A 16278-nucleotide genomic window follows, 5' to 3' on the forward strand; every position below is an offset into this window, starting at 1 on the left:
CAAGAGGATCAAGGGTCTGGAAACTAAGCCATATGAGGAACGGTTGAAGGAGTTGGGTATGTTTAGCCTGGAAAAGAGGAGACTGAGAGGAGATAGGATGTTGTTGTTGTAGTCATTTAGTCGTGTCCGACTCTTTGTGACCCCCTGGACCAGAGCACGCCAGGCACTCCTGTCTTCCACTGCCTCCGCAGTTTGGTCAAACTCAGGCTGGTAGCTTTGAGAACACTGTCCCACCATCTCGTCCTCTGTCGTCCCATTCTCCTTATGCCCTCCATCTTTCCCAACACCAGGGTCTTTTCCAGGGAGTCTTCTCTTCTCATGAGGTGGCCAAAGTCTTGGAGCCTCAGCTTCAGGATCTGTCCTTCCAGTGAGCACTCAGGGCTGATTTCCTTCAGAATGGAGAGGTTGGATCTTCTTGCAGTCCGTGGGACTCTCAAGAGTCTCCTCCAGCACCAGAATTCAAAAGCATCCATTCTTTGGCAATCAGCCTTCTTGATGGTCCAGCTCTCACTTCCATACATCACTACTGGGAAAACCAGAGCTTTTACTATATGGACCTTTGTGGGCAAGGTGATGTCTCTGCTTTTTAAGATGCTGTCTAGGTTTGTCATTGCTTTTCTCCCAAGAAGCAGGCGTCTTAATTTCGTGGCTGCTGTCACCATCTGCAGTGATCATGGAGTCCAATAAAGTGAAATCTCTCACTGCCTCCATTTCTTCCCCTTCTATTTGCCAGGAGGTGATGGCACCAGTGGCCATGATCTTCGTTTTTTTGATGTTGAGCTTCAGACCATATTTTTCGCTCTCATTAAAAGGTTCTTTAATTCCTCCTCACTTTCTCCCATCAGGAGATAGGATAGTCATCTTCAAATATCTCAAGGGCTGTCACGCAGCAGAGGGAGCAGGCTTCTTTTCTCCTGCTCTGGGGGGCAAGACTCGAACCCATGGCTTCAAATTATAAGAAAGGAGATTCCGGCTAAACATCAGGAAGAACTTTCTGATGGAAAGAGCTGTTCGACAGTGGGAAGGTCTCCCTCAGGAGCTGCTTCCTTGGAGGTTTTTAAGCAGAAGTTGGGTGGCCATCTGCCATGCATGCTTTAGCTGAGATTCCTGCATTTCTGGGGGTTGGACTAGATGACCCCAAGACCCCTTCCAACTCTACAATTCTAAGATTTTATGTTATCCCATCAGCCCAGCTTGCGGAGAATAATGGCTTATCATCGTGATTCCTGAGGCTGCTGACTAAAAGGTAACTCAAATGATGGATTGTGGAGGAGATGTAGCCGGACCAAATTAAAATATATATAACTGGGACACTCAATGATCCGTGGCAACCTTGATATTATCAGCACCATGGTCTAACCAACCGAGCTATTCAGGCTGACAAAGTTGGAAGGTACCCAGCGGTCATCTAGTCCAACCCTCTGCAATGCAGGAAATCTCAACTCACAGTCTCCCATCCAAGCTGAAACCATAATGGACCCTGCTTAGCTTCGCAAATGTGCTAGCAGTTTTATTGCTGCGCCATCGTCCTGCGACTGGTGGATCTGTGGAGGAATGGCTGGGGACACCCAGCCAGATGGGCAGGGTTTAAATTATTATTGCTATTGTTATCCCTCGTATTTACAGGACCGGCTCTCCTGGTCTGCCCCACAGAGGACCTTAAGGTCCATGAATAATCATAGTTTAGAGGTCCTGGGCCCTAAGGAAGTCAGGCTATCCTCCCCCAGGGCCAGGGCCTTCTCAGTGGTGGCTCCGACCTGGTGGAATGCTCTGTCCCAGGAGACCAGGGCCCTGCAGGATTTAACCTCCTTCCACAGGGCCTATAAGACAGAGCCATTCCGCCTGGCCTTTAATTTGAATTCAGCCTGATCTTTTATTTCCCTTCTCTTCCCTCCCCCTCCCCTTTTATGAAGATCACTCGCTCTGAGACCCCACAGCTAATTCTCCCCTGGTCTCCTCGCTGGCCCAAGTAGGACCAGTTCAGCTAGCTAGCCCTGGTGATCATCTAATGTTTATTGGATGGATTTCCCCCTAAATTGTTTTTTTGATTCTTGATTTTATTGTTATTTATGCTTTATACCATATTTTATGATTTTTTTTTGTAGCATCAAATAGGTGTTTTAAATTTGTTGTTAGCTGCCCTGAGCCCGGTTTCCTGAGCCCCCTCCCCTGCCCCATTACCTGGGTACTGGAGGGGGATGTCAATCTTGGGGCCGATGACGTAGTGTCCCTCCTCCAGGCTATGGGCTGTCACTGTGGTCCACTGGCGGCAGGAGTGGATGAGGAGAACGTCCTGGTCGTTGACCCCTTCCACGTACTCTCCTGCGGCAGGAAAAGAGGGAGACATCAGCACAGAGTCCCAGCGATGATCCCCTCCCTAAGGGTCTCCCTGCCCACCGTCCCCCCCCGGAGGGGGGGTCAGTCTACAAATCTCAGAAAGGCAGAGCTGCAAGGGACCACCAAGGGCCATCTAGTCTGACCCCCTGCAATGCGGGAACCACAGTGGATTCCTTTCGGGATTCTGGAAGCAGCTTTCGTTGCCTGCGTGGTGGCAGGTCTGGTTTACACAAAAGCTGAGGTTCCCACATTGCAGGGGGTTGGACTTGGTGACCCCTGGGGTCCGATCCAACTCTGTGGCTCTGTGGAAATGAAGAGGAGTCTCCATGAACCCTGCAGGGACAGCCACCCTCTCAAAGAAGGCAGCAACTTCCCTCCCCAGTTGGCTAGCCATGCAGTATTAAGACAACGATGATTAATTAATATAATAAATCATAAAGGTAAAGGGACCCCTGACAATTAGGTGCAGTCATGGACGACTCTGGGGTTGCGGCGCTCATCTCACTTTATTGGCCGAGGGAGCCAGCGTACAGCTTCCGGGTCATGTGGCCAGCATGACTAAGCTGCTTCTGGCGAACCAGAGCAGCACACGGAAATGCCGTTTACCTTCCCGCTGGAGCGGTACCTATTTATCTACTTGCACTCTGACGTGCTTTCGAACTGCTAGGTTGGGAGGAGCAGGGACCAAGCGACGGGATCTCACCCCATCGCAGGGATTCGAACCACCGACCTTCTGATGGGCAAGCCCTAGGCTCTGTGGTTTAACCCACAGCGCCACCCGCATCCCTCATACTAATAAATCATTAATATCCCACCTTTCTTCCAAGGAGCTGAAGGCAGCTTACGTATTCTACTTCTCATTTTATCACAACAGCCCTGTGAGGCAGACTGGGCTGAGAGGCAGCGACTGGCCCAATGTTACCCGGGGAGCTCCATGGCTGAATGGGGATTTGAACCCTGGTCTCTCTCCCGGGTCCTGTTCTGGGACACCAAGCACTAGGCAACAGAATCCCTCTGCGCATGATCAGAAAAGCATCTTAAAGACCATTTTGGGAACCACAGTTCACTTCACCCGATGCCAAATTACCAGCTGCAGATAAAAAAACGTATTGGCAACTCCACGTTCCTTACCAACCAAGTTTTACAAGCCCATCTCCCCAAAGCCATTAATAGTAGCACATTAAGGATGCAATTTTGAATTCTGGCGCTGGAGGAGACTCTTGAGAGTTCCATGGACTGCAAGAAGATCAAACCTCTCCATTCTGAAGGAAATCAGCCCTCAGTGCTCACTGGAAGGACAGACCCTGAAGCTGAGGCTCCAAGACTTTGGCCACCTCAGGAGAAGAGAAGACTCCCTGGAAAAGACCTTGATGTTGGGAAAGATGGAGGGCACAAGGAGAAGGGGACGACAGAGGACGAGATGGTGGGACAGTGTTCTCAAAGCGACCAGCATGAGTTTGACCAAACTGCGGGAGGCAGTGGAAGACAGGAGGGCCTGGCGTGCTCTGGTCCAGGGGGTCAGGAAGAGGTGGACACGACTAAATGACTAAACAACAACAAGGATGCAATAAGAGGCAAAGGCCCATCCAGTCCAGCGTTCTGTTCTCACAGGGGCCAACCAGATGCCCATTATGGGAAACCCACAAACAGGAGGTTCTCTTCTCCTGGCATTCAGCAATATTGCTGCCTCCATCTGTGGAGACACAGCCATCCTGGCCAAGAGCCATCGATAGCCCTTTCCTCCTCCATGAATTGACTGGTCCTCTTTTAAAGCCACCTCCGTTGGTGGCCTTCACTGCCTCCTGCGGCAAGGAGTTCCACAGTTCAACTCTGCACTGTGTGAACACAAAGATTTGATGGACTATGAAAGAACTCAAGGAATGGAAGCGACTGAAGAACAGATGTAAAGGTGAACTAGAAACCAAGAGCCGTGTGGTGAATGCGGTGGAAATCTTTTTAGAATATTTTAACTAAGATTTATATATTGTAATGTTTGAAGTATAAATTTGGTATTATTGATCATGAAAAGTATTTTTTTCTTTTCCTCCTTTTCTTTTATCTTTTGTCTCTTTTATTTTCTAGTCTGCATATTGGAAAATACGTAGACAAATGTGTTTACAGTGTTATGTATTGATTTTTGTTTCTATTTCTTTTTTCTTTTTATCTTCTTGTAATATTTAATAAAAACTAATTTAAAAAATCCTTACATAGCGATTCATTTGAAAAATGACACATCTTTGATTTAGGGTTTTTAAAACGCTGTATTGCTTTTGTGTAACAAATAAATAACCATATAAAGTCAAAAACAAAAATACTCTGCACTGCTTGAAAAGTCTTTTCTTTATTCTGTCCTGAATCCTCCAACAAGGACTTTCACACCCCAACAGCCAGCCGATAAAAAAACCTAGCGCTTCCCCACCAAGCCAGTTTTGCAAGCCCTGCTCCCCAAACCATTAAAGGAAGCAGGTTGATGCCACACAGAAGATCTATTCTATGCCCGAAGTCTGTGGGGCTGCCTGGTTGCAGGACAGCTGCATGGCTGGCTGAAGGGGGCATTTGCAAGGAACTGCCAGCTATTAAAACTCTGAATGCCACAACCCACATGCATGAGGTCCGGGACATTCGCAGGGAAACCAAAATGCTTGTTTGCAAAGCTATTGTACTCCCAACCTTACTGTATGCTTGTGAAACGCAGACCACCTATAAACGCCATCTCCAAATCCTCAAAAGATTCAGTGTGTCCGAAAAAATTACATATCACTTGGGAAGACAGGCAAACTAATGCCAGTGTAGAAGCAAAGATCACCAGTGTTGAAGCAATGATTCTTCAACATCAACTTCGTTGGACTGGTCATGTTGTGCAGATGCCTGATGATCGTCTTCCAAAGCAACTACTCTATTCCGAACTTAAAAATGGAAAGCGTAATCCTGGTGGCCAACGAAAGAGGTTTAAAGACTTTCTGAAGGCAAATCTAAAAGAATGTAGTATAAACACTGACAACTGGGAAACACTGGCCTGCAAGCGCTCCAGTTGGAGAACAGCCTTTACCAAAGGTGTCCTGGGCTTTGAAGACACTCGAACTCAGGATGCAAGGGAGAAACGTGCTAAGAGGAAGGCATGCTTGGCAAATGCACACCGTGATCAATTCCTGCCTGGAAACCAATGTCCCCACTGTGGAAGGACGTGTGGATCCAGAATTGGCCTCCACAGTCACTTACGGACTCATTGTTAAAACCGTGTTTATGGAAGACAATCTTACTCTGATACAAGGGATCGCCAAAGAAGATTAAAACTCCAAATGCCACAACCCACATGCATGCAAATCCACCAGTCTCCCTGTCTGAGGCCAGCCTCCCAGGGAGAATTTGGAGGGTAGGACAGGTAGCCAAGCCATCGGCCTCTCTGGCCTCCCCTCCGGCCCTCCGAATTGCTCTTCCGACAGCAGCAGGGCTCATCCTCCGCCTCATCCCCCACCCCAGCCAAGCCCAAGGGAGCAGGCCTCTGGCTCTGCCTGCCAAGAGAGAGGCAGGTTGCCCTGGAAACATTTTGCTCTTTGTTTGTGCTCAATGGCCAGAGCTCCAGCCCAAAGGCCCGCCTGCAACAGCCGCCTTATTGGCACCGAATCCGGGACGGAGGCCTCCTGGAGAGGAGGCAGAGTGGGCAAACATTTCGGAGGTCCCCCCTCCCACCGTCCAAAGGCCACAGCTGAGGAAACAGAGGCACCACCCTCTCTGCAAGAGCCCTGGGAAGGCCAGCTTCAGGTTCAGCCGAGAACCATAGAATTGCCGAGTTGGAAGGGACCCCAAGGGTCATCCAGTCCAACCCCCTGCAGCAGAAATTGCAGCTCAAGTATGCCTGCTTTTAGTTTTCCATTTCAGGCCCCAAAACTTCTTGGGTGGGCCAGTTTTAGGGCTGCAAGTGGCGCCCAGTGCCCTTTGTTCGGTTGGTCAATAACCTTTCGGAGGCTCACAAAACTTAAGGGCATCACCACCGCCAGTCGACAAACTGTTTTAGAATGTTTGAGACACGGCTAAGTATTGGAAAGAGAATCGGTTACCCACTAGGGGAGAGTGGTTATGTAAGCTTTCAGAATATTTAGAATTAGCCAAATTGACAGATATAAGAAGACAAAAAGCAAAAAGTGAAGTGAAAACGGAATGGGAATACCTCAAAAGCCGAGGTTCGAGTACAGAAATCTGGCTGAGTCTGGAATAACCTTGTGAAGTGAAAGGATAAGAAAGAGGTATTTATATCTAGATGCTAGGATAGAGGTGATAAGGAAAACAGGAAAACAGGAAGACACAATGAGAGGTAAAGGAGGTGCTGTGGGATTGGTGGAAGTCAATGTTTGTTTTTCTTTTCAATGTTTATATTACTAACTTGTAAGATAGGGATTTGTTTTTTGTTTTGTTTTTTTGAATATCAGTTTTTGTGTTTTGTGTACAGTGGTACCTCAGGTACCACTGTATGACAATTCGTTCCGGAGGTCTGTACTTAACCTGAAACTGTTCTTAACCCAAAGCACCACTTTAGCTAATGGGGCCTCCCGCTGCCGCCGCGCTGCTGGAGCACGATTTCTGTTCTCATCCTGAAGCAAAGTTCTTAACCTGAAGCACTATTTCTGGGTTAGCGGAGTCTGTAACCTGAAGCGCATGTAACCTGAAGCTTATGTAACCTGAGGTACCACCGTATTGTTATTTTTCCGATATTTTTCGTTTTGTTGTTGTTGTGTGGAAAATACCAAAAAAATTGTAATAAAATTAAAAAATAAAATAAAAATAGAATGTTCGAGACACTTCGTTTACAACATCCCTGCAAGGTAGGCCTATAATGCCATCTCTGGATGGCAGTGGGGAGACAAGTTTTGAGAGAGACAGAGAATGGTTTGCTGAAAACCACTCCCAGTGACCCTATGGGCACTTTAAGCTGGTGGTGGTGGGGAGTCCTTGTGGCTTTCAGATGCTGGCTCCCTTAGCCACAGAACGGCCCATCCAGGAAGGATCTCAGCCCCGCCTCCCTTGAGCCCCTTTGGGCTGGGCTGGATGACCTTTTGGCTCCCTTCCAGCCCTATAATTCTATGATCCCAGGGCTTTCTCTGTGGGAGAAGGAAGGCGGCCAGTCTCTGGGGCTGGGGGCTGGGCCAAGGGGTGCTGGGAGGCCAGCTGTGGCCTCTGCGCTTCCCCAAATGGACGCCCCCCCCGGCATGCCAGCCACGGTAACCAGGGAAATCTGCTCCGCTCAAAAGCCTTGGCAGCCCTCACACTGAGGAGAGGAGCCCTTTGTAGGGCTGCAGAGGAGTGGAAAGAGGCTGTGCAAAGGCAAAAAGAGAAAAACAAACGCACACTGCTTATTTTGAAAGTTTCAAAAGCCAACGCGCCCCACATTCAGAATAACAGAGGTGCAAAACCCTTCGCTGAGCAAAACCAAAGAAAGCGAATTCCCGGAGGCAGCAGCAACCATGGAGACCTGCACACTCAACACCTCCATCCCAATTCAAATCTGGGCCACGATCCCACCATGCTAACCTTTAGCTGAGATTCCTGCACTGCAGGGGGTTGGACTAGAGGACCACAGGGGGGCCCTGAGCACCTGGGAAGGTCCCATCTAGTCAGGAAGCTTCTGCCCAAGAGTGGCTAGCAAGATGCTTGCAGGGAATGAAGGCATTCGCGGGTAGACTGTCTTGGGACCTGGAGGTTCAATTCAGCAATTGTTGGTTTGAAAGGGAAATGACATACATTAAGGGCGAGAGGTCTGGTGTTGACTAAGTCAGTGGTCATCCCTCCATCATGGGGCGGTGAGTTCCACCAGTTAACTCTGTGCTGTGTGAAGAAGTATTTTACTTGGTCAGTGTGGAAGGGGCAGTGGGGGCTACCAAGGTGAATGGCTTTGAAAGAGGACAGAGCAAATTATTTTCATTATTCTCTGTGTAGATTAGGTGAAGGTAAAGGGACCACTGACCATTAGGTCCAGTCATGGCCGACTCTGGGGTTGCGGCGCTCATCTCGCTTTACTGGCCGTGGGAGCCAGCGTACAGCTTCCGGGTCAGGTGGCCAGCATGACTAAGCCATTCTGGCGAACCAGAGCAGCGCATGGAAACGCCATTTACCTTCCCGCCTGAGCGGTACCTATTTATCTACTTGCACTTTGACGTGCTTTCAAACTGCTAGGTGGGCAGGAGCAGGGAGCGAGCAACGGGAGCTCATCCCATCGCGGGGATTCGAACCGCCGACCTTCTGATTGGCAAGTCCTAGGCTCTGTGGTTTAACCCACAGCGCCACCTGCATCCCTCTGTGTAGATTAGCTTGTCTTTTATTGCATTGTGAAAAGTGTAAATAAAACTTTATATAAAAAAGGAGCAAGTCAGCGACAAGGAACCTGGAAATCCGGCAGCTGGATGGGAGAAAGGAGCTGGAATGAAATTTCCTCCCCTGCCAACCTGGGAAGTCTTTAAAATATTTTATTTTTTAGGGGACATGTTAGAAAGGCCCCTCCGCCAGTAGTCTTAAGCCTCAAACCTTTGCACACAAAACCATTAACCACAGGATCCGCTGGGTGCATTGCTCCACAGCCTTTGCATATATGTCATCAAAGAGACACTTATCAATCCTACAGCTCGAAAGGAAGCCTGAGGACATCTAGTCCCCCCTCCTCCTGCCAGCAGTGGCCTTCCTCACCTAAAACCCCTTTCCCAAGGGAAGGAGGGGAAATCACCTGCGCTGGGAACAAGCTCCAGCCATAGGCACCCAATACCTGAGGAGCTGCTGCATGGAAGATGGAGCCTGTTTTCTGCTGCTCCAGAGGGGAGGCCCCAATCCAGCAGATTCAAAGGACAAGGAAATTCCTAGGGAACATCAGGAATAACTTTCCGACAGGGAGAGCAGTTCAACTGTGGAGGGGTCTCTCTCTGGAGATTGTGGACTCTCCTTGCTTGAAGGTTTTCAAGCAGAAGTTGGAGGGCCATCTGTCAGGGATGCTTGAGTTGAGACTCCGGCATTGCAGGGGGTTGGACTGGATGACCTTTGGGGTCCCTTCCAGCTCCCCGGTTCTATGATCCTTGGATACCTGGGGGGAAGCTCCCTTCCAGCAGAGGTCTCAAGCATCAGAAGCTGCCCGTGAATAACTGAGCAGAGCTTCCCCCTTCTGCTCTCCACGTCACCAAAGTCCTTCGGTGCCACAGACCCAAGTTGATCCAAACTAACCCTGGCAAAACTTTGTTGGTGCCACTGTGCAAACGAGGACTATCCTAATTTGTCTGACCCTTTTCCAAAGCCATCTGGGTTGCGGGTTATCACTGCCTACTGCGGGAGGGAGTTCCAGAGTTTAACTTGTGTGCCAATGGATTTAATAAACTCAGCAGAAACCCACGATGCCAGCTTGCCCGGAAAGAAACAAGAGGTTGAGAATTCTGTGGTGGCAAGAGGACCACAACAGCAGCTGACCAGGCTGGCACAGAGAGGAGTCCCTAGCCTCTCTCCCCCCCCCCCCCAGCAAACAGGCCTGAAGGCTGGACAGAGGCAGAAAGCGACATCTGTCTGTCTCCCCTGATCTTGGGGGCGGAGGGGGACAGGGCCTAATCCTGCTGCGTCCTTTTTCAGCAATCAGACAGCTTGGGAAAGAGAGAGAAAGGGGTTTGGTGGTGGGGGGGGGAGGTTGTATCGTCTGCTTTTGTTTTCCCATCCTTCCCCCGCTCCTGAAATTCATTCCCTAGCAAGGGGGGGGGGCAGAAAAGAGACAAGCCGGTTCCCCCACCGCATTAGTATGCAAGACACCACCGACGGCTCAACTCCCCATTCTTCTCACGGTGTACAAAACCCGAAGCCAGCCGGGCAGCCTGCCACGGAAAGCGCCCCCCCCCCCTTTCCCTCTGAAGGGCGGACATCTGCGGGCAAATCCTCCCCAGCAATCACAAGGGAGAGAAAGTGGGGCAGCGGGAGGGAGTAGGGTGACTCTAGGGCGTGGGGAGAGAAAGAGAGTTACCAGGAGACACGATAAAACCATTCACACGTCCGTCCCCCGTCCCCCCCCCCCCACCGCACCCAACAGACAAAAACGCACCAGTTTCCAAAGTTCCCCACTGGCACAGGGACCCCCCACAAAAGGGTTAGGAAAAAAGCAGATTACAGAAGCCCCGCACCAAGGCGAGAAAATGCTTCCCCCAAGAGCGCGGCAGAAGGAACTGACAGGTCGCCTTGTCCCAAAGTAAAATATACGCGGGGACGGGACTCTTTGGCGCCTGGCGCAAAACCAAGAAAGAAAACGAGCGAGAGTAAAGATGGTGATCTTCCAGGTAGGACGAGGACCTGGGGGAGACCCAGGTTCAAATTCCCACTCGGCCATAAAACTCACGGCTCGTCCGCTGCCTCTCCGCCTCACCTGCCTCGCGGGCTTGTTTTGCTGCGGGGATTAAATGAGGAGGGGGAGCACCTTTCGCGCCCCCTCCAGCTCCTTGGAGATAAAGACGAGATGCGAATGCAATACAATAAATACATAAGCCGCCCGCCGAGAGAGCGCTGCTACGCTGCTGGTCGGTCCGCGCCCGTCCGAGGCGCCCCGAGGTCCGGCGTGCGCCTGGCACGGGTCGGGGACCGCGCGTAACAAAGCAGCCTCGCCGGTAGGAGAAGCGAGGCAGGCGCCTCCGAGCACCAGGATGGGGGGCGGCCCCGAGGGGCTACGCAGGAGAAGGTCCTGGACCAGCCCCCGCAATGCTCCTGAGCTTGCAGGGGAAACTCCGTCGAAGCGCCCTCCCCGTGCCAAGCGCGCGCAGCCCGCGGAGACGCACCGGGCCCGGGGCGCACGAGAGCCGGGAGGCGGCACTTGGCCACGATGAGGTCCAGCGGCAGCGGCGGCCCGGAGCTCCACGCCAGGCGGCCCAGCGCCGCCGCCAGTCGCTCCATGCTGACCTCCGCCGCCGCCGCCGAGGCATCGCCTTCCCTCCGCCGGAGACGCGCCCGAGCAGCCGCCGCCTCGTCCGCCCCGTCGGGGAAGCAGCCGGCGAGCTCCTTTCGCGCTCCGGACGCCGCCGCTGCTGCCGCCGCCGCCGGACTGGCTGCTCCCCGGGATGGGATGAGCCAGGCACGCCCCCGGGAGGGGCCGCTTCGACGCCGCGGCCGCGCGCGCCGCCCCTGCCCCTTACTCCGGGGGAGACCTCTTTGCGCCTGCAAAGGGCATCGGCAAGTTTCTCTTGGGATGCCCTGCCTGCGTTGCTTACATCATCATTAAGCAATCAATTAATTCAAATTACTAGTCGTTTTATTTTGCCCAGAGCAGCTCAAAGAGACTTGCAAACAAAACCCCACAGAGAGGGAAGGGGGCTGTTGGTTTGTGAGAAGGGGTCGTTCTTGTTTTTATTAGGTGTGTTTTTCTCCTGTAAACCGCCCTGAGATCAACAGAGGAAGGGCATTATTCAGATTTAATAATAATAAAAATAAGCCCAAGCCTGGGTGGGAACTACATCAGAAACATCCCACCCACTTCCGAACGCCCCCCCCCGTTAAAGGCCTGGCAAGAGAGGGAGGGTTTTTTTTGCTTGTCCTTTGGAGCATTTGTATGGAGATTTATTTATTGTTCCAGAGTTTGTGGAATTGTTTTCCTTCGTCTTAGAGTTGGTGTTTCCCTGTCTGTTTTATGCCAGAAGGTGGTCTATGACTGTGTTCAATATAGGAGCATTTCCCCTTTATTTCTGCTTCCTATCTTTAACCAATTCCTGATCTGACCTTTATTTATTATTGCCTTTGTCTCCCCCCTTTTCCTCAAGGGAGTTTGAGTTGGTGGGCCTGGCTCTCTCCCCCCCCCCCCTTTCAATCCCCACCACAACCCTGTGAGGCGGGTCAGGCTGAGAGGCCACTCAGTGAGCTCCATGATGGCCGAGTGGCCATTCAAACCCTGGTCTCTTCCAGGTCATGTCCGATACTCTCCTTGCTACACTGGAACCTTTCCTTTGAGGCAGAGTTCTGTGCCCTTAAGAAGCTTAAATCCTGCGGCTTCTGCCTCTTAAAACCCACATAAAGTTATCTGATTAATATTTGTTCCAACTTTTTTGTATGATCCTTTTTCTCCACTTGGGTCTCTCTGTTTATTGTTCTCAGAAAACAGGCTTCCATAGTAATCCTGCCCCAGCAGTGGTATTTTGGGGAGCTGGGATAGTCACCCTCTTCTAGACACAGGCCTAGGGAAACATTTTGCAAGCAGCAGGAGCAGCTTTGCAGAACCTGAAGCATCTGAGAAACACCCCCCTTTCTCTTGAGCCTGCTCCTTCCAACCTCAGTTTTTTACACAGTCCACATTGCAGAACGCCTCCCGTGTCAACCAGCGAAGGAGGAAAGGCTGAGGCAGGAATTTACGCAGGAGAAATCTCACATTAACTCTGCTGTTCTTCATTAGATAGGTCTTCTGTTTATATTTTGACGTGTTCCCCTGCCCTCCGTTATGTCAAGAAAAGCAATTCTCTGTTGGAGGATGAATTATTGCATTCTTCAAAGCAAAACTGCAACCAAACAGTGCTGGAACAGGTTATAAACAAAGATGTGCCACAGAACTGGGTCACCCTAGAGAAGCAAGGGGGCCTCTGAGCATGTACGCTGTGCATTAGCCCATCTGCAGACGTGAGTGGCAGGCTGGTGGCATTTCCAGCAGATAATTGGTGTGTTGCTGGGCAACAGAACTGCAAGCTGTTTTTTTTTTTTGGGGGGGGTTGTAATTAATGCTTTTCTTGAACAAGGTCTGAGGTGAGAGGTTTGTTGTGCACAGATACCATTTAAGGGGAGAAAAAACACAAAAGAAATGCAGTCCATCCACCTGACCCATTTACTCATCAAGTCCCATAGGAATGAAAAAGACTGTGCCTGGCAGAGACATCAAGAACAAGGCCCGTCTGCAATCCTATGGGTGCTTACATGGGAGTCAGCCCCCCCCCCCCAAAGTAAACATGCATATATGCCTTACCTCTACAAACTTGGGAGAGTCACTTGGGGCTCACTTTTGCATTAAATGTGGACTATTGGGTTGTCAAATTCTCATCCAAGTGCCCCCATCTTGTTTTTTTAACCACCCCTTTGGCCCTGCAAAGAGGGAGATGTGATCTCCCATATCAAAACCATGCTGGAGGCAATTAAAATGTAATCTAAGGTGCGTTTTAAGAATGAAATGCACACATTTCTGCCCTCTTCCAGCTAGATTGAGTAGTACAGCTGCTCACATTCATTCCCTCTCTACTCTTAGTGTTTGGGGGAGTGAACGCATGTAGTACTTTTAAGGCCAGTTAGAACTGCAAGCTGTTCACTTTTCAGCAGAAACCCATGTAAAGCTGGACTTTTGCAAACATTTGCCTTGTGGACTTTTGCAAACATTTGCCTTGTGATTAATGGAAGAGCAGCACCCTCTACTGTCGGACTGAGATTCTGCAGAAAGAAAGGACAATTCTATATCCCTGTAGCGCTGTTCACAGTGGTCAATCCCAGAGTGAAAAAGCCCATAAGGGCTAGACCATTAGAGAGAGCGGAAGGAATCCAGCAGCACAGCCAAGCTGGAAGCCATGGGCCACAAGGCAGCTTGTTTCAGATTGCTGCTGCGTTTAAGATTGCTGCAATGCACTCTATGCAGGGCCTCCCTCGTGCTTGATCCAGAAGATGAAGGTAGTGCAGAATGTGGCAGCATTGCTGAGAGGCCTTGTGAGCATAGAACACCTGCACTGGCTGCCGATCTGCAACCAGGCCAGGTTCAAGGTGTTGCTGTTAGCATATAAAGCCCTGAACAACTTAGGACCAGTTTACTTACGAGATCCCCTTACTCCAAATGTGCCCACTCGACCGCTTTGATCAGTGGAATGGGCACGACTACAGGCGCCACAGAATACTCATCCCACACCCGTAAGCTCAGTTGTTTATTGTGGCAGCACCTACACTTTGGAACTCCCTGCCTGTTGGTAATCAAGCAGACACCTTCGTGGTTTAAACCTCTCGTATGAATTGGAACCAGCGAAGGTGGTGAACGTCCTCTGTGAGTGTCTGGAGATGGAGGATAATAATATAATAATTTATTATTTATACCCCGCCCATCTGGCTGGGTTTCCCCAGCCACTCTGGGCGGCTTCCAACAAAACACTAAAATACAATAACCTATTAAACATTAAAAGTTTCCCTAAACAGGGCTGCCTTCAGCTTGGTAGTTATTTTTCACTTTGACATCTGGTGAGAGGGTGTTCCACAGGTCTGAAGGCAGTTAATGGATTGAGGTTGAATCCTGACAAGACAGAATAACTGTTTTGGGAGTGGTACATGCTCTGGTTATCTCCCGCTTGGACTACTGCAATGCGCTCTACGTGGGGCTACCTTTGAAGGTGACCCGGAAACTACAACTAATCCAGAATGCGGCAGCTAGACTGGGGACTGGGAGCGGCCGCCAAGACCATATAACACCGGTCTTGAAAGACCTACATTGGCTCCCAGTACGTTTCCGAGCACAATTCAAAGTGTTGGTGCTGACCTTTAAAGCCCTAAATGGCCTCGGTCCAGTATATCTGAAGGAGCGTCTCCTCCCCCATCGTTCTGCCCGGACACTGAGGTCCAGCTCCGAGGGCCTTCTGGCGGTTCCCTCACTGCGAGAGGCCAAGTTACAGGGAACCAGGCAGAGGGCCTTCTCGGTAGTGGCGCCCGCCCTGTGGAACACCCTCCCATCAGATGTCAAAGCGATAAACAACTACCTGACATTCAGAAGACATCTGAAGGCAGCCCTGTTCAGGGAAGTTTTTAATATGTGACATTTTAGTGTATTTTTCATCTCTGTTGGAAGCCGCCCAGAGTGGCTGGGGAAACCCAGCCAGATGGGCGGGGTACAAATAATACATTTTATTATTATTATTATTATGGGAGGACAGGAGGCGGGCAGGTGTGGAGGACTCCCTGGTCCCAAATGGGGTGTGTCCCTGAAGGACCAGGTGTGCAGCCTGGGAGTCATTTTGGACTCACAGCCGTCCATGGAGGTGCAGGTCAGTTCTGTGTCCAGGGCAGCTGTCTCCCAGCTCCATCTGGTACGCAGGATGTGACTCTATCTGCCCGCAGACTGTCTCGCCAGAGTGGTGCATGCTCTGGTTATCTCCCGCTTGGACTACTACCATGCGCTCTACATGGGGCTACCTTTGAAGGTGACCGAGAAACTACAACTAATCCAGAATGCCTCAATAGGTCAAAAACCATGTGCTAGCTGGAAGTCTCACATGGAGGTGCCTCTTCCAACTTTTCCATGGAAACGTCAGTAGTGCAGGTATGAACAATATTGTAAACGCCATTGCAGGGAAGGTGACAGGTGTGGACAGGTGTGTGCTGGATGAGAAAATGGGATCAGGCACAACAGGAAGGTAAATGGATTTTATCTTGCTGCTATTCCCCGCAGGGCTGCAACTGTGCCTGGAGAGAAGCTGCAAAACCCTGAAACATTCCAGCTGCTTCATTTAGAACTAGAGTCACCAATTTTACATTGAAAACCTCACCCCCAGGTACAAATACTCAGTTAATGACATACCTTCACACTGTGAATGGGACATGCTGGAAATCAACCCCTAAAACAAGATTGAGTGGGTGACAAACGTAGACTGCTCAACTTAATCTATCCAAAGCCTACTGGAAGCTTCAAGGAAGCATATAGAGTAGGGAGACCAGTTATAAAGTCAAAAAGTTTTGCTGGATAGGCCAGGTGTTCTCAAAGTGAGGGGAAGAGGGATTACCTAGGGGGGCTCTAAGAGGAAAGCAGGAGGCAGGGGGCGCTGGAGGTGTCAGTGACTCTTGGATTTTGAAAAGCTGCCATCACTGGATCAAGTCTGTCCATTTGGCTGAATTAAACTAAATAGTTTTGACTGAATTTTGAATAAATGTGCAATTGTTACTGTAGGGGGCACTGGGGATGAGTTTATGGAACCAAAGCTGCCCAAAGTTTGGAACCACAGATGT

At 50.3% G+C, this 16278-nt stretch overlaps 1 protein-coding gene and 1 long non-coding RNA gene across 3 annotated transcripts in view; both read right to left on the reverse strand.

Moving 5' to 3' along the window:
• The window catches only part of GAREM2 (GRB2 associated regulator of MAPK1 subtype 2), a 30302-nt gene extending 19065 nt beyond the window's left edge, over nt 1–11237 (reverse strand). The window contains exons 1-2 of one of the 2 annotated variants that reach the window (XM_083733243.1): nt 11118–11237; nt 2182–2322 (exon numbers count right to left, since the gene is read on the reverse strand). In XM_083733243.1, the coding sequence (XP_083589369.1) occupies nt 2182–2322; nt 11118–11232 (256 nt within the window). In that variant the 5' untranslated portion in view covers nt 11233–11237. Of the gene's footprint in view, nt 1–2181; nt 2323–3152; nt 3381–11117 lie in introns of those variants that run through there. The other variant, XM_083733244.1, reaches the window with a different exon arrangement.
• The window catches only part of LOC310842222, a 274827-nt gene that overhangs the window by 46549 nt on the left and 212000 nt on the right, over nt 1–16278 (reverse strand). The gene's annotated exons all lie outside the window — the stretch shown is intronic.

The sequence above is a fragment of the Podarcis gaigeae genome (genome assembly GCF_964106915.1).
Source record: "Podarcis gaigeae genome assembly, chromosome: 3".
In the NCBI taxonomy this organism is placed as follows: domain Eukaryota; kingdom Metazoa; phylum Chordata; class Lepidosauria; order Squamata; family Lacertidae; genus Podarcis; species Podarcis gaigeae.